The following is a 20,289-nucleotide window of genomic DNA, read 5'->3' on the forward strand; positions in this document are numbered from 1 at the left end:
GTAACAATTTGAAGGAGTATTTCTACTCTCCCCCTCTCCCCCTGGATGAACAGCCACACTGTAGTGCACCCCAGGGTTACCCGGCCCACAGCATCAAATTTGCAATTACCCATTTAAATACAAGAGTAAAGTATCTTGCCTAAGAACACAACATAATGACCCCAGCTAAGGCTCAAACATTAGGACAATCCAGAAATCCAGAAATCATAAGGTGGTCATGCCTATATATACCATAAATTATAGAGTGCAGTCAGGCTTAATATTCAGTACTATAATTATTGATATCTAAAGTACAAAATTTTACGTATGCATTGTACACGAACACAATGTAGAAACACAGGATCAAACATTCGAAACGTACATGTCCAGATGACTGTCCAGATGACTAAAGTACATTTAATGTACAAGGTAGAGTGTTAATGTGCACAATCACGAAACAGTGTAGGACAGGATTTATAAAAATGAAAGACAAACAGTACAGCATTATATGCACAGATAATTCCCCAAAATTACTCACGTTCCAGTATCCATGCGATCAAGTGAAACTGTGGGTTCATTGTAGCGACGTGATGCAGATGCATTATTGTGTAGCTCTGACAATAAAAGTTTCAGGGCTTCATGGTTCTCATTCAGGAGTGCATAATGTAATGCTGATAACTGGATATCAGGACTTCTGGGCCAGTGAACCTACCAGAGCAGAAAATAAATCAAACAGGTTTGGTACTGTGTAATTTGTGAAGCTACAGTCGGCATTAAATTTCACGATTCAAGCGTTCTCAACTACACTTAATTTTTCAAAAGTCTGAACTTTTTAAAATTTCTAAATAAACTGGAACAAGCAAAACGCATTTTTAAAAATTAACTTTTAAGGTAAACCGGAACAAGCAAAAGGCAAAACGTTATTTCACAACAAAAGATACAAAATGGATTTAGTTTGAAATGTGTATTTGTCAATACATATCCCTTATATGTTGTTGTTATTACAATGTACTTAATCATTTTTTTCTGTGATTTGAATTTTCTGTGTGGGACTGCTAAGTTTTGTGTATTTAAATTTCGTAAGGATTTTTATTCATGATTCTTTTAATTTTATTCACAATTTATTTACAATCACGAAAATCACGAACTTTAAAGACCCATGAAATAAGTACCAAATAAGATAAAAGTATTTGATGTAGGATGTAAACCATGTCTGAATGATGTATCCATTATCAAATGTTTCTTAATTTATCTCAGTATTTAAACAGAAACAATGAAGGCACACATACCGTGTAGACGTTTGCTCTGTCATCAATAACACCCTTCAACATTTCCATGTCATTTAGTAACACTGCTCTGATTGCCAGTTTCACAGGCATCAAAGAAACATCATCTCTAAAATAAAATAAAAAATTATCTGGCAATAGGTTATTTCAATTATGAGGAAGAGGAGCATTATTTTGATTGGCTCTCTATGACTAGCATAAATTTTCAATATGGTTCATTCAAAAGAAGCACTCGAAAATTAGTTTTGTCAATTTTCTTCTCTGAAACATGGAAGAAGAGAATGCCGTTTTCTATTAAGAACAAACATTTTCACCTATGTTTGGTCAATGTTCAGTTTTGGCGTGACTTCTTGAAAACTGGCTAAAAAATTATTAATAGTATACTTAAAATTACATCGCTGCATACAGTTCAATACTTTTCTTCTGTTAATACATGTATGTCGCTCAGCAAAAGTTGTAAAGAGCCAGAAGTATATGGGAAGTATTGCATTATTGGCCTCCTCTTATTAAATTTATTTTTATCTCTACTAGCTGGAATGAAACAAACCTGGTTTCAAATGTTGGATCTTTCTCAAGCAACTCTATATTCTCGATAGGAATCAGCACTCCTGCACGTCTTGGTTTATCTTTCTTCTCTGCAACTGCCTTCTTCTTTATCTCCTTCTTTACCTTGGGCTCAGCAGGTTTTCGCTTCCGGCCTGGGCTCTTTGGGGGTGTAGTCACACTCTTCCTCTGCCCTCTCTTACCTTTATTTGCTGGGGAGGGAGTGGATGCAGACCTGGAACCTCTGCGTGTTCTTTTTGCAGGAGGTTCATCTTCTTCTTCCTCATCTGCAGCGTCCTCTTCACTCTCAGACTCTACATTATACACACAATTATAAGAACATTACAACTGATAGTTCAGGTTAGCAGTTTGCCATACCATAATTATAGTATACTAGTTAGGTAAAGTCTGCATTTGAGCCCAGTGGGACTACTGGTCCAACTGGTGTGAAACTGTACCACTGCCACACCTGTGGCTGTGGTGTTTGATTCCTAGCCAGCATCATTATGTTGTATTCTTGGGTAACACACCTTACTCCCAAAGTGCGTCTCTCCACCCAAGTTTATAAATGGGAAATAGTAAAATTTATTGCTAAGGGAAATTCTGCAATGGACTAATATTAACACCCAATCAGGGAAGCAGAAATGTACCCTTAGTAATTTCACACCAAGGAAACTAGAATATACATACATGACTTGTACATAAATGGGAGCTCTAGCGAGACTGGACACATGGCCTGATACAGAATTTCCTCATTTCCACGTACATTAAACATATAAAATATAAACTTATTAAATGAGATCTGTATGAGAATACCACGAAATGTGTGTTACAGGATTCAAAAATGGTAGTACCCTTAAGTTTATGAATATAAATCTAGTTGCTGGACTCATTACAATGGTTGGATCTTTATGGTAAATGCCTCTTGTTATAGTCTCCATAGTTTAGCTAATTACATCCACAACACGGTACCTTCATCTTCCATGGTATCATCTTCTCCTCTTTCAGCAGCCAAAGCTTCTTTTAACAGTTTTTTAGTTTGTTTAATGTGTGGTTTGGAGATAGCAAACTTTTCAGGTTCCACCTCTGACATGGCCACTCGTGTAATGACAGAATCCATGTGGCAAACATCATCAAATGAAACCTAAAATATTGATTCAAAATTGTATGCACAATTACTATTCTTGAGCAATGAAGTAGTGTGGCACATCTACAAGTTCTCAAAAGGAGAGTAATGTGAAAGTGTAAAAATGGATTCTTTCAGGCTCACAAAAAAGAACCACTGGAATGAAACTGGGTCCTTTCCGACATGAAAAAGGGTTTACGGATAAGAAAGGGGAAGTGAAGGTTCACTCTTTCCTGTATGAGAAAGAAGGACTCAAAAATTAAGGCACTCTTTCTTGCTCAAACAAGGGAAGAGGTAGTGTGACACTTGCCCTTTTCTTGCTCAGTAAAGTGCTGCATGAGTGAAGGTGTACTGTACCCCCTAAAACTGTGAATCAACCAAATTTGGGTAAAACCAATTGATAACTATAGCCAAGCATATACGTGTAAAACAGTGAGGAATTACATTGTAGGTCACTAAAACCCAGGGATGTACACTGTGGCTATGAAAAATCTGAGGAGGTTAATAATAATTAGCCTCCTCAGAAACTCTGGCTTAGCTGGTTATTGATAATGCATACATACATACATACTTTATTGGCTCGTCCACACGGGGCTTTTCAGAGTCAATGTTACATTACAAAATTTAAAAACGCAGAAAGCCAAACACAACAATGATAACTTAAAAAGAAGACAAACGTTGAATAACAATTAAATAAAACAGTCATTAAGAAGCTTACACCTGAGTAGGCACTTGAAATCCATCACTGATGGACAGAGTTTAAGTTCAGGCTGCAACTCATTTCACAGAGAGGTCACTCTATATTGAGAAGTCCTTTGACCGCTAGCAGTGCGGAAGAGTGTATGTTCAAAAGTTGAGAGTTCCTGGTAGTCCTTGTCGAGATGGCGGATCTTCTGACAAGTTTAGATGTCAAATACTCTGGAGCACATCCTGCCATGCACTTGAAAACCAGAACAGCAAAATGGAAATAAAGCTGTTGCCTGACTGGTAACCAGCGCAAGTCTTTTAGCAAAGGAGTTATGTGATCGAATTTTTTAGTGCCACGCAAAATGTGACAAGCGAAATTCTGAACTGCTTGGAGCTTGTCCAAATTAGCTTGAGTAGTATTGCTCCAAACAGAAGAGCAATAGAATAATTTATGAAAAACTTCGGCATTTATAATAATAATCAAGGCATGTTTATCAATAATCATTTTAATAACAAGCTAAGCCAGAATTTCTGACCCACAGAGTGTCAAAGTTACTCTGATATTGCCTTTGAAAGTCATTTACTGAGCAAAATGACGAAAAAAAATCAGAGAACCATATTTCAACTGTGGGTGTGGCAATGTCACGCAATAAAAAATTCACGCAATCCGTTTAACCTTTGTTTACCGCAACTGTAGAAAATCCGGGCTCGACAATCTTTTATAAGCAATTCTGGAACATTTCTCGCCGTCAGTCTTTTCAAAAAGCTGGTGAAACGCGCCTCAAACACTAACAACTACTCTTGAAAACTTTTAACAAGCTTATGAGGTCTGACTTCTTTCTCTCTTTTTGACAAAGGATGATTTGCGCGTCTTTTTCTCCCTTGAATATATACTGTACACAATTAACACTTACGTACTATACCAGTCTATTAAAGAATTGGAAAGATTACAATAAAAGCAGTCGTTTTAATCTCACCTCGTACACATTTTCATCGACTCTGTTGAACCAAGCCACGTTGAAACTGGTCGCGCTTTCAGGGACATCTTCCAACACACGACAAACATAGAAATCGTCCTCCTCTCCGCGAACAGTTAAGAAGTCACCAGCATAAAACTCAAACTCCTCAGTCAGTTCTACCGGTGCGTGAAGCACTCCACGTCTCTTCATGGACATCAGCCGGCGAGAAAGCCTGACTGGAGGATCCTCTTCGGTCGCGCGCGCTTGTCCTTCGCGAACGAACGCGGAGAACGACCTCTTATTCATTGCTGAACCAACTGAAACTTCCACAGGTTCATTTTCGTCTTCACTGGAAAGTGGCACATCTGTATCGCCTCCTTCGGAATCACTGTCGCCTTTGTCGTCAAGAAAAGCTTCTTCGTCCGGCAAGTTTGACAATTCCTCTGGTGCGATGTCTTCTTCAAAATCGTCCATCTCATGAGGGTCATCTTCAGTTAGATCAGCCTCGGATGCTGGACGGCTTGCAGATTCGCAAGTTTCTCGTTCTTGCTCCACCAGAATGGCTAGAGAAGACTGTTTTCTTAGAAGGCGAGTTCGCAGAGACATCGTTTGTTAGGAACGGCTTGGTTGAATTGAGCTTACTTCTTTGGAACTCAACTCTGAAGCACGATGTACTTTGTGAAACTTCAATCTGTGCACCTCTCTCTTTATAGCAAATCTAGTGACCACACAAACAACTGTAGTCAGCTTTATGTTAAATACAAACTAAAAAGCGTGGGTTGTAGTTCTGGGCAAGCCCGATCTTTCCAATTAAAGATTTGCAAAGCTGGCTTTCCGCTTTCCATTCAAGGCCATTCAACTCCCACGAGCGGCAGGAGCGTCGCACGGAGAAGCACTGGTTCCAGTTTGTGCAAACACCGTGACAAGTGTCACGATATTAATGTCACAACACTGACTTGCAGAAATTGGTGCAACACAAAACCATTCTTCACATCAGTAGGCCGTTCTGGATTTTCCCAAGCAAAAAGAATAAATACCCCTGAAGAAGGGAACACGTAAAACCACAAAAAACATAATTATTTTGTTTGTTGTTTTTTGCATTTTGTGATCCCCCCACCCTCCCCCCGCCCCCAACGCGTGACGTCTGATTAGTTTGCAAGGAATCATGGGTGGTGGTCTGTATTCAAAATGGCGGAAGGGGACAGTATATTCTCTAAGATCATTCGGAGAGAGATACCATCAGAATTCCTCCACGAGGATGACCAGGTATTGCAGTTCGGCTCTTCGTTTTTGATATGGTAACTTTAAGCTTTAAAATGCGTAAAAGCTAGCTTATACTACTCTCACTATTCTCCGACTTTGTAAACTTCAGAATCGACCACGTTTCAATTGAAATTTAAATTAAGTTAAACGTGAGACGGTATGGCATTTATTTCTACTTGTTTTCATTCCATTCAGTGGTCCTACGTCAATTAATTAATACGGCTTCACAAATATTGACAGTGTTCAGTCCTTTAAGGAACAAAGATAAAACTATAGTAAGATCCGGAAGTCGTGAGATGAAAAGTGAAAGTACATTTAGCAAATTTAAGCTTAAAATTTTGCAGAATTGCTGTACAATATTTTTATCATTTTAATGTCAACAGTGCGTCGCCATCAAGGACATTAATCCCCAGGCCCCGGTGCATTTCCTGGTTATTCCAAAGAAGCCAATACCTCAATTGTCCAAGGCAGATGATTCAGATGAACAAGTAAGTAAGACAACATGTAAAACAGCTTGTTTATAACTAGATTGTGCCAGTTTACTCCTCTAGGGTGGTCAAGGGTAGTTAAGTTTTCATAGACAACAGTCACTCAACAATAACATGAGTACCAAGAAACCTATAGTGTTCTGTCTGACTACAGTTGAACATCAGCCAAGTGCTACCAGCCTGGTGAAACACCCTACAAGATCTTTAAAGATCTCTATTAGGATCTTTTATGGACCTTCATGAGGATCTTGCAAGATCTTCATCCATTTCCTCAAAGATCTTGCAGGAACCTGCAAAGCTCTTTCAAGCCCCTGCCAAGTCTTTGCAAAGATCCTTGAGGATCTGCATCAGGTCAACGTAAGCATTCTTGAAGTTCCTACAGGATACTTCAGGTCCCAGCAAGTATCTTTTAGGTCCCTTATTACTGGTGACTTTTCACTAACTAAATAGACTCCAGAATCAATCCAGAACAAAACAAAATGACATAGCTGGCAGAATTACAGATTCTTTAATATCCTCAGCAGGATACAGAACGAACTGTAAAACTAGGAGGCACTACAAGAGTAAAGTGTCTTGTCCAAGAACACAGCACAATATCCCAGCCAGGGCTCGAACCTGGACTACTCGATCTAGAGAGAAGTGTACTAACCAAAAGGCCTGACCATGCCTTAATTTGCATAGAAAAGATTTAATAACAAATTAATGTCCCAGTCCCACTTAACTAATTTAGTGTTTACAGTACAGTTGGACTTAATAGAATTAATAAAGAATACAGATCTACATCAGCATCTCTCAAAAACTCCTGAATTTGTATAGAAAAACAAAAATAAAACAAAAAGAATTTATAACGTGCCTGCCAATATCAAATTGGTAATGGTAACTTAAGCAGCAGGAAGTTTTGGGTTCAAAGAACTAAGACAAAACTTTTCCCTTGAATAAATGTGACATCAAACCTAATTTTATTTTAATGATTCATCTAGTAGCTTTGTTTATTAGTTGGGCTGCAATAGAAGAGTTCAAAAGATGGAGTCAGCAATAGTAAGGGAGATTATTTTAAGTAACACACCGTATGGCAAATGGTAATAAATGGCAGATTGGTGTTGATTCTGGTACATCTTTATGAACTTATTAAACAAGAATTGATTTAATTAGAACATCATTATAAAGCAATAGCATGGTCATTTTGTAGAATTTGCCTGTTAAGTTTACATGACCTAAAAATTAAAAATTTTATGTACATGTAAGCTAAACCTGGTAAATCATTTGCAGTACCCTATGAGACAGAGATTTCCTTCTCTTTCTGCTTGCTGAGAGACTAGAGGGAACCTCTGCTCACAACCACTGAATCGTTTGATCAGCTTTAACAGTGCATGTCCACAACTGGGGATGAATAAATTAAAAATAAATGTTTTGAAAAGTTTTAACCAGTTTAAAGTGTACACATTACAGGTAGAATTCAAAATGCTACTTTTGCGAGACAATATCTGGTGCTCTTTGATTTGCTAAAAATAACAATTTGCAACACTGCACTAACATGGGTTCCTCGTGTACATGTTGGGCTTATCAAATTCAAAACTTTTGTCTGATGAATAACTGGCAATCTTTGTACATTAATTCATTGTCATAGAAACATGTTATGAGGGTCAATAGATTGTCTGAACAGTTTGTTTATCTGCAGTGTGGTCTTGAATGAACCCAGTTTTAGTTTATTTCATCTGTTTCTCTGCCACTCTTTTAACTTCGTAGAACTTTACAAAATTTCTGTCTAGTTTTTCTCCAAGAAATAAACGGTGAAAAAGCTGGAATTTAATAAATTGTGAATAAAAAAGTAATTTGCCACAATTGAACCGAAAATAACTGAAAATTTGATTGTGGGTTACAAATGTTTCACATGTCTGACAAAGAATGACAGTTGTAACTGCTGCTGTTAATGCTGATGAAGTTCAGGCATGCACAATAATAGGAAATTCTTGTATTAATGGCAATTCTTAAAAATGAGAATTTTTAGCAGAGATTTCTAGTAAAGGATTGTGGTATATGGAAACCCTTCAAATATTCCTGCACAATTTATTTTGAAATTATGTTATAATTCTAAGAGTGGGCTTCCTGTAAAGTAGCTCTTTAGCTAAGCAGAGGTATCACGATAAATTACTTTTACATTTTTATTACTTCCTGAAGACTCCATGGTGGCAAGTTAAACCACAAGGTAATCAGATTAGACTTTGAGGCAGCAGAGTGGTTCTTTCATTTTGAAACAGATTCCTTGCGCACTTCAGAGAGGTAAACTTAGTACTTCTCTCATAAAGTGACAAAACTTTTTCTGTAACTGACGCTTTGTCACCAAAAAGGCTCTCGGGGGTTGGGAAGGGTAATGTTACAAGGAAACTTCCCAAAGGGAAACTCTGCAGATTTCATGGCAGATTTTCATGTGTCTGGTTGTGTCAAGTCTCAAGTTACGTAAGGCTGTTTACCTTCAATAATGTCTTCCCATTTAAATGGTCTTGATAATAGCAGGCAAGTCAAGAATTTACATCCGCTTTCAGTTTCATGTGCATAGGTGACATTTTTCTCCATGCTAACCAGGCCTATGCCAAAAATGTAAGCACAACTGACTTCTTTACAGTCAAACTCGAATTTTAATGACAAAAGATGGATTTATTTGACATTTTCAAACTAAAGTTACAGTGTAGGAGTATCAGAACGTCATTCCAGGAGAAATAAATCAACTGTTTTGAAAGTTTACATCAGCTTGGGAATATTAAAAGTGGTAGCAGCCCAATTCTACTGGAAGTCACTACAGTGGAAGCTCTCGTAAGCAGACACCCTCGGGACGCGAAAAAAGTGTCTGTAACTGGAGCTGGCTGCTTACGAGAATGGTTCTCGTAAGCGGCCACTAGAGGTGTAGGGGATAGATGGTCGCTTACAGGAGCTTGCCCAGCTAACAACAACTACAGTACTGTATTGGAAATACAAAAAAATATGGATGATGACAAAACAAACACTGAAATGTGGTACTGTAATTACTGTAAAATCATTGTGACAAACAGTGATGTGAAGTTGATTGATAAAAACAAGATACAGAGGTTGTTAATAGGATTTTCTTTGGGGTGCTCACTTACGGGAGCTTAAAAACAAAGAAAAAGTCTAAGTTGTAATCTCTGAAAGTGTCCGTGGCCACCTACAGGAATGTCCGCTTACAAGAATGTAAAAATACAGAGTTTGTATGGGAGTTAAAACGGGGTCTCACACAAGGCGGCTGTAAGTAGAGCTGTCCGCTTAGGGAGTGTCTGTTAAGAGAGCTTCGACTGTATTGAGAACCGATTGACTTCACTAAAATCATTTGAATTATCCCACAAATTGGGAAACATGCAAAGTCTGCAATCTTCTCCAGCCATTTGAGGTCAGTAATAGGGGGACCAGGATTTGCTAAAGGGGGGCTGGGAGAGTTGTCCAACAAAGGTGGACCCTTCTAATGAGTCCAACCCATGCTTCACCCCCCCTCCCCCCACCACCACCCTCCGCATGAGACTTATTTTGGTTCTCTGAAGCGTAATTTCCAGCATTTTGAGGGATCAATGTTGGTTGTTTAATATCTTTGAAATTATCTCTGTTTTGAGCTATTTAAACAAGGACTATGCTTACGTATTTTACAGTAACGCTTACCTTCCTGATGATGTACATGTACGTGCTAGCTTTCCAAAAACTCGATTAATTTGCTGCTGTCTTTTTGACAGAAGTCTGACAGACTTCAAATTAAACACTGACTCCTTTGAGAATAGTGGTTTTCCTTGGGCTTTTGTGTGCCACTGGCAGTCAAAATCTTTGTGAACGATTACACAACTCACTGATGAGCTGATCAACAAAGAGGCTTAGCTTCTGGCCTAAGCTACAGTGCCTAATCTGTGAAATCTGTCAATAGAAAAACTGCCACTTGTGGCACCATGTACTTGTAGAATTTGACTGGAGTATGAGTCACATGTTATTTTACCAAGTAGACAAATAAAAAAGGGAAGTGCTTAAATAAAACAGATTTTTGACTAAGCGAGGCATTTGAAACCTGGAAAAGACTCTCGTTCATCAAACAATTTTTGCTCTTTTAAAGTTAGTCCTTTTTTTCAGAAGATAAAATATTAATAATAATATTTGTTAGTGATGTTTGCCCACAAAGGTTCTTGTCAGGAACCGCACCTATTTAAGCAAGTTTTCATCTCATTTAGGGGTGCGACCGAACCACCCAAACCACCCCTGGATCTGCCTCAGTGGTAATTATCATTTATTTGTCATTTCTTCTGTCAATAACCGGAAAAATTGCCAGTTTCACAGTTAAACGGTCTTTCAGCGGTTTACATAGCATGTCGAAAGATGGTCAAAAGATGCCGCCTATGCAGGTAAAACTGAAAGCAGGTGTAAAGAAAACAACAAATCTTTTATGATGGACCGGGTCCAAGGGATCGTCTACAAAGTGCCCTACAAAGTTAGCTGCCATGACTACGCACTCACTTATGTCTGGAAAAGCAAGCGCTCGTGGAGCTCACGTGGGGCCGAGCATGATCCAGGCTGTGCAAGCAACAGGGGTCAGCAATTAAGCAGCATGCTGGGTCCACGGATCACAACATCCACCCACGAGATGCCCAGATCCTTGAACGTGGTGTCCACAACTATCACAAGAGGCTTTTCTCGGAGTCATGGCACTCAACTTTGGACAACGCCGCCATCAACGAGAGGAAACCACTCTCTCTTGCTTACTTGCCATTGATTTAAAAGTCAATAAAGTGACAGCAAGGGCAGGGTTGTAGCGTGAGCGGTAAGGAACTTTGATAATGAATTGATGAACTCTGATGAAGGTGAATAGAGGTCACCGAAAATTCACTTAAAAAGCAACAGATCGGATTACAAAAAAGTTTTCAATAATCTTATAAGTTTCAAAGACATGTTTCATCAGATTCTCCTGTCATCTTCATTTGATTGATGTACAAAGCGTCGGACATAGAATTAGAATTAGCATTTTTCTACTTATTTTAAATTCTACTTCTAACACTTTGTACATCAATCAACTGAAGATGACAGAAGAATTTGTCAAAACTTGTCTTTGAAACTTAAAAGTTTTGTCCTTTTCTATAAATTCATGAATTTAAGTGGGTTTTGAAATCAATATCAACCCTTTGACTCCTGGAACTTTTTGTCAAAAACGAATTTTTTGGACATTTTGGAGATTTTCAGTCTGGGTATGAGCCAAATTAGCTGCAATCTACTAAAAAAAGGTATTTGCAACATTACAGCATGCCTCTCTTTCCAACAACGTCACATTTTACGACATTTTTGCTTAGGCATGCACAGAAATCGAAATTTCAAAATTTTTGGATGAGAAATTAGGTCTTTAGGCCTTTCATTTTTTTTTTTTTTTTTTTCTGTTTTATTTTATTTTATTTGCCTTTCCTTTTTCTCCTTTTCTTAATATCTGAGCATTTTCGTGCATATTTCAGGCTCTAGTGACCCCAATCACTCCAATAGGGGTATCATTGGAGAGATCTTTCCTCTTTAAGAACTTGAGTATTATAAGTGATGCCAATTTTGGTCAAAGGTGATGACATCAGGAGTGGAACAAAGGTCAACTCTCATCATGGCTGGTTACAGCCGGGACAATGAAGTTGAAGTGGTTTTGTGGAATATCAAAACAAAAAATAACTACGATCATTGCTGGCAACAGAATAAGACCATGTTATTGCATGATGATGTTATAATTAAATTGGTTCTTGTTATACAGAGTCAGAAAAATTATCCAGAATCAACACCAATCTGCCATTTGCCATTAGCTAGTATTACTGTACATGTACAGACTGCATGATGTTTAGCTGTCTTGCTGGGAACAGTTCCATGTAGTTCTAATAAACAAAGCCAGTGATCGACTGTTAAAATAAAACCTTGATAAAAGTAGGTTTGATGTCACATTTTCTAAGACAAAACAAATTCTAAATTTTGCTGTACAGCTGTACATCATTTTTTATAATGATAATTTTGATTTACAAAACACAATTACTTCATACATTACTTACAGTGCAGGTCGCATTACAATACTCTATTTACAAAACAATACTTATATTGCTTACAATACAAGTTACTTATGCTGGCGATACAATACTGAATACATTCTTGTTACTTGCATTAGGGACTACTTACACTTCTAACAATACAATACTCTACTTACATTACTTGCTTAACACACAGTAACTTACATGTAATAACATGTAAGTAACTGTAACCCCTTCAATAAATTTTCAAATATTGTATATTATACATGTACTTATTTATTGTATACAATACTTACAATACCTTAGACAAAATACTTACATTACTTACAGTACAATATTCCAGTTACAATAAAATTCTAACATGTCCTACAATGTGATAAAAAAGATGAAGTTCTTACCGCCTAAAAAAAAGATTATTTACAGCTAATATACATTGCAAAGCTATCGTTTTAGAAATGAATTGTATATATTACGTACCCCTAGGTCGTATTATTTTTATTCAATTTTTTTTTTTTTGGAGGGGGGAAGGATATGCTATACATTCACTATACATATGCTATTCATATGCTATACATTGAGGAGAGAGGAGTACTTTTCAATTCTCAAACATTTAATTGATCCAAATTTTCAAGATTGTATTTAATGAGTAGCTTACTGATAAACTTCTGAATGGAGATTGCCAGGCTATTTGACTTGCTTGAATAAATATGATGGCGCATAAATAAGGTGGTGTAGTTGAATTTCCTTGTTATTGTTGTGTCGTGGGAGCTTGCAGTAATACCGAACAAGGTCTCCTCAATGGTAGGAGAGAATTGGCATGCATTCACGTGGTTGAACCAGTTCAAGACCTTATGGGAAAACAATTTGGTAAATGTACATTTGACAGAAGAGTGCTCAATTGAATCTTTATCTCCACAGTATAGACATTCATCATCTGCCTTAATACCAAAATAATCTGAATAGTTCTTTCTTATAGTTACTATCGTTCTGTGGATGAATTTAAATTGGAACTCTTCTAGTTTAGATTCCCTATAAATGTTTCTCAGTGATTTAAAGATCTTAGTCCATACATCTTTCTGTAATGGGAGTTTTTTGCTCCAACATTTAGGGCCTGTTTGTTCTTTGGTGTGAATCTTGACATTAAGCCAATTATAAAGTCCCTTGACAGCTGTACATCATAACCAAACAAACTTGTTGGATTACCCCTCTCATAACTGTCGAGAGTCCACTGAGTGCTGCTATTTAAGAAATAATAAAACATATGTAACCAGGGTAAACCCATCAGCTATCTCCAGGGGCTTTTTTTTTTAAGAATAAACATTACCAACATTGCTAGCAATACTTACTCTACTTACAGTGGTAACATACAGTGTAACTTACGATTTAACAATACTAACACAACTTACAACACTAACATTGTTTACCATTTATTATTTTAATTCACAAACAAAATAACTCTTGCATGCCTTGCATGCCTATGTTTTGCACCAGCAAACGGTCCTTACATGTACATTCACACTTATTTAGTCTCCCTACAAGTGCAACAGCCAAAATAACCCCTTGACAATGGCCAGTTTATCGACTGATGAACCTTTGCTAAAGGTCAGGACACTTGCTCCATACCATACATAGTTGGTCTTTGTTTCTTTTTGGGTTTTATACGTACATTTATTGTTTTACATATTTATATGTGACATAAAGCATTTTTTTTTTGTATTAAAATTTTGCAACCCATGAAACAAAGGTGTCGTATTACACGGGTCCCTAAATACCTCCCTATAATGGCCTCCTTCTTACAAAAGGCACTTTACTCTGTTCCCAAGGTGGCCATTGCAGGGAGGTTTTTTTTTTTGTACAACCAGACTGGCTTCCTGTCAGCTTAAAAAGGGGTCCTGGCTTGACAATTAATGACCTACACTGTACTTTCAGACAAAATATATTGTAGAAAAAGTGTTCTGTAACTCAGTAGAAACATGCCTACAAGCTAAGGTAGTAAGTAAGTTCAATACACTGTAGAAGTGCAATTTGTTTTCAGTTGGTGTGAATGAAATCTCTTTTTACCTTGTTTTGCAGTTGTTAGGCCATCTACTTGTGGTTGCCAGAAAGGTTGCAGCAGAACAGAATCTGGCTAAAGGCTTCCGTGTAGTGATCAATGATGGTAAAGATGGAGGCCAAGAGGTGTATCACATTCATATCCATGTTTTGGGCGGACGCCAGCTGACTTGGCCACCAGGCTAGTCAAGGTTATAAGATAATGTGTACATCTACAACGTAAGACATGTCAATGGTTGTTTACCATTTACACGGAGAAACTACTTCGTTGTCAATTTATGCAAATGGGCAGTACAGTGTAAATATGCCCGGTGGTAAGTTCTGTTCAGATTGGCCATTTACATGTACTATGAAAGAAAAAACAATTTACCGAAATTTGCCTTACAATTTACATTCTGACAAAATTTCCAAACTATTTAGGTTAATGGTAAACAGCCATTGTCTGATAAAAAATTTTCACCCATATCCCATTCAAGACTGGACTGAAGTAGAAAATCTGTAACTTACACTTCATGAACAACTATTTTGGTAAGCACATTGGTAATACATGTAATTATAAGCAGACCATAATTTATACATGTACATGTAGCATTTATTTAGGATATAACAATGCAATATAGTTCCTTTGAGGAAACAAAACAAGGTGCTTTCAGCCACTTATGAGAATCAGGGAGTGACACTAAATTAAAGTGGGTAAGCTTATTATATTTCTTTTGTCTATTCAGTGACATTTTCCTGAATGACACCACATTTAATTCATGTCCCAATTCAGAGTCATTCCTGGACAACTATAAAAGGATTCTAAAAGTCTGTCAAACTAGGTCGGAATGTGCATATCAAATTTTAGTCAGCTTCTATCAAGAATTATGTATGTACTTGTAATTTAGGGGTAGTGAATGATAAATGTAACACTTTTTGAGAAGGAAAGACTAATGTTTTTCTTTAAAAATAAATTATTTTGGAATATGTGATGTATTTTTTGGCAAGCTTGGTTTTCGCCACTCTCTCAGATCTGATTATGTTCTGCAGTGGCTGGTAATTTAGCCTATTTTTTGGGAATCTTTTAGTTTTCAACATTTCAGGTTGGCACCTCTGAGGTCATATTTACTCACCAATTGCAAAGGGCCTTTTAAAATTCTTTCCAAGTACTGTTTTAGTGTTGTTTTTTTTTCTTTTTTCATGCAATCATGTACATGTACTTCTTTTTCAGGCTTTGTCATCTCAACTAGCCTCTGAACCCAAGGTTAGTAAAATGAAAAAGAGCCTGGCCTATATTTTAGAGTTTAGTAGTTTGCTTGATAATAACAAATTGATTATTGAAATAATGTGAGACACCTTTGTCTTGATTACTTGCAAATGTGGTTAATGTTAATGGTACAGTTTTGCACATCATGTAAATGCAAGTCAGAAGATTTACAGGTACACTACTAGTCTTACTAACCTGACAGTTGTTCATTTATGAGCAAAAAGTGGTCTTGTCATGTTTTACACACTTTAAATGGCCCCCCTTGGCAAGCAGTGACTTTTGTCTCCACATATCAGTTTTGTACAGCTACTTACTTACTTACGGCCCCTATTCCTGCTGGCGAGTAGGGCAGCAACAAAGGTCTTCCACTCCTGTTTGCTAAGGACTAGCTTCCAGGTGATACCCCAGTTGTGCTTAAGGGTCTTCAACTCTCCCTCCACAGTTCTTCTCCAGGTGTTTTGGGGTCTTCCTCTTTTTCTCTTATGTACTTACGTGTACTAACCCGGAGGATATTGATTCAAGCAAAAGGTGGTATTGCTGGGGTCTTATTAGAAGGTGGGGCTCAGCACAAGTGCTAGGGTACTCTAAAGTCAGAACCCATCTAGTTATGTACTTTAAAACTGGACGTAACAAATTCACTTCAAGCTTTCTTTTCGGTCTGCTTACCCTCCTATAGGTTTCCGTCGTACATGAAAACTTAATGAAACCCCTAGCTATTGTTACAAATTGTATGTAAAGCAAGTCAGTGGTAACTTTGGAGGTGTCTCACTTCCAAGCGATGTAGCATGTCCGGTTTAAACTGAACATAGCTAATCCCTAAATCAAATTAAAGTTTATAGAGCTGGCTATCAAACTATACCAAGAATTTTGAAATAACGTGAATTGTCGAATTTTTTACGACCTCTAAATGTGAGCGTCCGAATCACCTTTTGAAAGTTACAAGTCAAAGGGAAATTGTTATTTGGCCCTTAAATTTGAACAGTAGCTAGTTTGACATATAAACAACAAAAACGTGTCTGCGAATTGTTTGTTTCTAAATATTTTTTTCCTCTGAGTCAGAGTGTACGATCACTCCATATTTTTGTCTCCTCTTTCGAAAATGTTTTGTAAATTTTCACTTAAATTGAATACGGCGAAACACAGACACGTTTTTCAAGCGCTTTGGTTCTGGAAACTGAGGAACAAATTAAATCAGCGAAAAACAAAATTCCCTTTGATCTGTAGCTTTCAAAAGGTGATTCGGACGCTTCATTTAGAAGCTAAGAAAAATTCAACAATTCCAGTAAATTTGCGTGGCTGCTCTCCATGAGAATGACAACGCTTTATCTCCACTAAGGCAGTGTCCACATTACACCGGAGAAATTTGAAAACGCAGCTTTATTTCTGCGGTTAGACCTACCGTTCCCACTAATCCGTCACGAAAACGGAGCTTTTCGAAAACGCTCTTCAAACCGGAGGAATTTGAAAACGCCGGCTTTTTGTTTTCGTGTGGACGGAAAACATTTTGAAAACGGAACGCAGGTTTAAAAAACGATGGCGTCTGGCGTCACGATAATCATGTCATTTCCCTGACCGCCCTCAATGACAATTTCAGATTGTTGTGTTTTCGAATTCCTTCGGCGTAGTGTGGACGGAAAAAATTTGATGCGTTTTTCAAATTCGGACGCTTGCAATTCTGAGACGCCGTGAAAAATTCGACAATTCATTTTATTGTATAAATATTTGGTATAGTTTGATAGCCACCTCGACGGGCTTCAAGTTGATATAGGGGTTTAAAACGGACACGCTACATCGCTTGGACGTGAGACACCTCCACCGGAAGAGTAACCTTCAAGTGTGTCCTGAGGGCTTAGTTGCTATTCGGAGTTGTGCTATTACTATAGAAACAAAAAAAAAAAAAGTGGATAGACTGTTAAGATCCAGTCACACTACGGATCTGAATTGTAGCCAAGATCACATTTGAATTTGGTTATTACCATGATCACGAAACCTGTAGCCAATTATAAAAGTAAAAGCTTGCTAGATCCTCCTTATCTCCCGTTTTATAGCAATTAGCTTTCATAGCAATACTACTCTTCCAAGTAGACTGCGACGCCTACGACGTTTTTTGCCGCCTTCAGAGTAACGTTTTTGATGCTGCGAGTCTGTTTCAAACAAATAACGTGGTACATTGAAATGCACCACGTGAGGACACCACATTTTCTTATTACGTGATGTACATTCACAACGTTTTTATCTTCAAGAGGAAAGCTTACCGCGCTTTCTGTCTGCCATAGAACTATCAGCATGGCCGCTGTTTATCGGCTGAAGACAAAACATGATCAGGACAAATTCGGAGCGGTTTTTTTAGACGCATTCGACACGATAAGTTGTCCTCTTGAAGATAAACACGTTGTGAATGTACATCACGTAATACGAAAATGTCATGACGCCACACAGAAAAACTGTCCTCACATGGTGCATTTCAATGTACCACGTAATTTCCAAACACTGAGAAGGGAGCTGAAAATACACTGTATGAGCTACAAAAAAAACACGTTTCTACCAGTGCTGTTTGGTTCTTTATTGTTGGCTGGTTTTTGTTCACTGTAAAAAAACTGATTACTGAAATGATAGTCACAAAGCTGAATAAGCAACGATAAAAATAGAGCGAAAATCCAACGAGGCTGCGGAGAGCCGGATACAGGATTGAGATACCCTTAATGAGCATCTCCCGAGAGTTATTACAAAGTCCGTACCAGTTTTTATTGAAATGTCTGTTCTTGTTCTATCTTCAGTTCCGATAACAGCAAATGTGACCAATTCCTGATGTACTGTAACGTAAATGGATGTCACGGTAGACAACTGAGAACTGTAGAATACCCCTGGAGTACACTCGTTCAATACATGTTGTAACAGGTCTAGTAGAAGCTTTTTTTTTTCAAGGAATACCAACTTAGATAGGACATAAGGAAATAAAGAAGTTACCGTTTTGGATTACTTTGTGGTACTTTGTGGAAAGAAGGTAGTTATGACTAGCGCCACTCGAAAGGGGTATTTCATGGAACTAACTGGTAGAAAGGAACGCTGCGAGCAGTTTCGCTGTCTTCAGAGCGGAAAAAAGGTAATAAGCATGCCCAAGTTTTGACCCCGCACCAGGCTCCAAGTTTGATAAAATGGCGAGAATTTCGTTAATCGTGTGAACAAAAAAGGTTGCGAACTTTATATGCTTTCCTTATTTTCCCGATGAGCAGCAACATTTTCACGTCATTAATGGAAAGCTGGTGTATTGTTTCCGTGGGGAATCAATTTTTTTCGGACAAAATTAACGTAAAGACAGTTTCCGTACCCTTTATTTCCCGCGGAATACAAGAAATTTCGGTGCGAAGGCACATTTTTTTTCCACAGACACTCTTTAGATATTGCATCCATATAAGCAAACCACTGAACATACAAGCAAGAGAGCCTCTCAGCAGGCAGGGAGAGCCTTTAACAGTGAAATGCCGAAAGAAATTCATGCTCGCCAAAGTATAAATAAATCAACCGAACGACATCCTCGCGTACCTTATAAGCAGTCTGCTGTTGAGCCCTCAAGTGGGGCTAGGGATGCGCAGGAGGCTGCGCAGTACTTTTTCCGCTCTGAAACACATGTAGGTATTCTATTGTACGTAAGTTTACACAAATGAAGAGTCACTCCGTGAATGTGTCATCATTATCGTTATCATTATCATTAACGTTATCGTTTTCGTCATCATTGACGTCATCGTTGTCATTGACATTATCATGAACGTTATCGTTATTATTATCATTATCATCAGTATCGTTATCATTATCAGTAACATCATAATGTGATGTACATTTCAGGTGCCAAGTTTAAAGATCACTGCTTTAATATTGCTAGAGATGTTCTCGATTGAGTGTTGTACTGTTTTAGTGAAACCACCTATGATGTCATCACTTGCCTCGTTTGCATGATACAAAAATGTAAATATCTCTAAAACGAAAGAAGATATTCCAAAAAGAAAAACGTCATTCTTCTTTACTTTGAAAAGCCTTTCAAATAAGCAGCAATTATTTTTTGAGAAATAACACGCAAACTGCGGTGATAAACATGGCAAGAAAACGCATGTTAAAAAACAAAGTTCATTTACTTGACGTTTCGTATGGATTTCTACATTGGAAAAACAAAACTTAGATTGCATGACAGAAAAACTGAACATTTTAAAGCGATCACGAGTCGATCACGAGCAGCTGTCATGCTTCTGCTATTGCAGACCACGTCACGTCTACTGGTCACAACTTCAAATGAGACCACTTTGATATATTAGCAAAAGGTCGGACAGATACACATTGCAAGATAAAAGAGACTCCGCTAATAAGGCAATTAAAACCCACCCTAAATGATAATGTAAGCAGCGAAAAGCTATATCTTTATTAGTTTACATCGTTTATATGCAAATTTTTCTCAGCTTCTGTCATTGTAATTGTTAATTAGTTACTTATTTTAAATTGAAATTTAGTTGTTGCTTCTATTCCTAACGGTCACTTCTGAAGATGTATGTTGAAACATACGAAACGTCAAGTAAATGAACTTTGTTTTTTAACATGCGTTTTATTGCCATGTTTATCACCGCAGTTTGCGTGCCATTTCT

At 37.7% G+C, this 20,289-nt stretch overlaps 2 protein-coding genes across 2 annotated transcripts in view; one reads left to right on the forward strand and one right to left on the reverse strand.

Annotated features, from left to right (window-relative positions):
• The window catches only part of LOC110045429 (poly [ADP-ribose] polymerase tankyrase-like), a 41,405-nt gene extending 35,791 nt beyond the window's left edge, over positions 1 to 5,614 (reverse strand). The window contains exons 1-5 of the mRNA XM_089296253.1: positions 4,599 to 5,614; positions 2,781 to 2,952; positions 1,813 to 2,122; positions 1,269 to 1,374; positions 518 to 687 (exon numbers count right to left, since the gene is read on the reverse strand). Coding sequence (XP_089152379.1) covers positions 518 to 687; positions 1,269 to 1,374; positions 1,813 to 2,122; positions 2,781 to 2,952; positions 4,599 to 5,186 — 1,346 coding nt within the window. The 5' untranslated portion in view covers positions 5,187 to 5,614. The remainder of the gene's footprint in view (positions 1 to 517; positions 688 to 1,268; positions 1,375 to 1,812; positions 2,123 to 2,780; positions 2,953 to 4,598) is intronic.
• A 131-nt stretch (positions 5,615 to 5,745) lies between these two features.
• On the forward strand, positions 5,746 to 18,637 carry LOC110045532 (adenosine 5'-monophosphoramidase HINT1-like). Its single transcript, XM_089296249.1, has 5 exons — positions 5,746 to 5,846; positions 6,227 to 6,331; positions 14,434 to 14,603; positions 15,623 to 15,655; positions 18,436 to 18,637. The coding sequence occupies exons 1-3, from the start codon at positions 5,769 to 5,771 to the stop codon at positions 14,596 to 14,598; spliced, it is 348 nt and encodes a 115-aa protein (XP_089152375.1). The 5' UTR covers positions 5,746 to 5,768; the 3' UTR covers positions 14,599 to 14,603; positions 15,623 to 15,655; positions 18,436 to 18,637.
• Positions 18,638 to 20,289: the final 1,652 nt, after the last annotated feature.

This window comes from Orbicella faveolata, unplaced genomic scaffold (assembly GCF_042242905.1).
Source record: "Orbicella faveolata isolate gen_17 unplaced genomic scaffold, um_ofav_v1 contig_26, whole genome shotgun sequence".
In the NCBI taxonomy this organism is placed as follows: domain Eukaryota; kingdom Metazoa; phylum Cnidaria; class Anthozoa; order Scleractinia; family Merulinidae; genus Orbicella; species Orbicella faveolata.

Excerpts from the sequence above, each read along its gene's own strand:
- LOC110045532 (XM_089296249.1), top strand. The coding sequence starts at position 5,769 with ATGGCGGAAGGGGACAGTATATTCTCTAAGATCATTCGGAGAGAGATA. Across the intron at positions 5,847-6,226 it reads TCCTCCACGAGGATGACCAG|TGCGTCGCCATCAAGGACAT; the intron begins GTATTGCAGTTC and ends TAATGTCAACAG. Across the intron at positions 6,332-14,433 it reads CAGATGATTCAGATGAACAA|TTGTTAGGCCATCTACTTGT; the intron begins GTAAGTAAGACA and ends CTTGTTTTGCAG.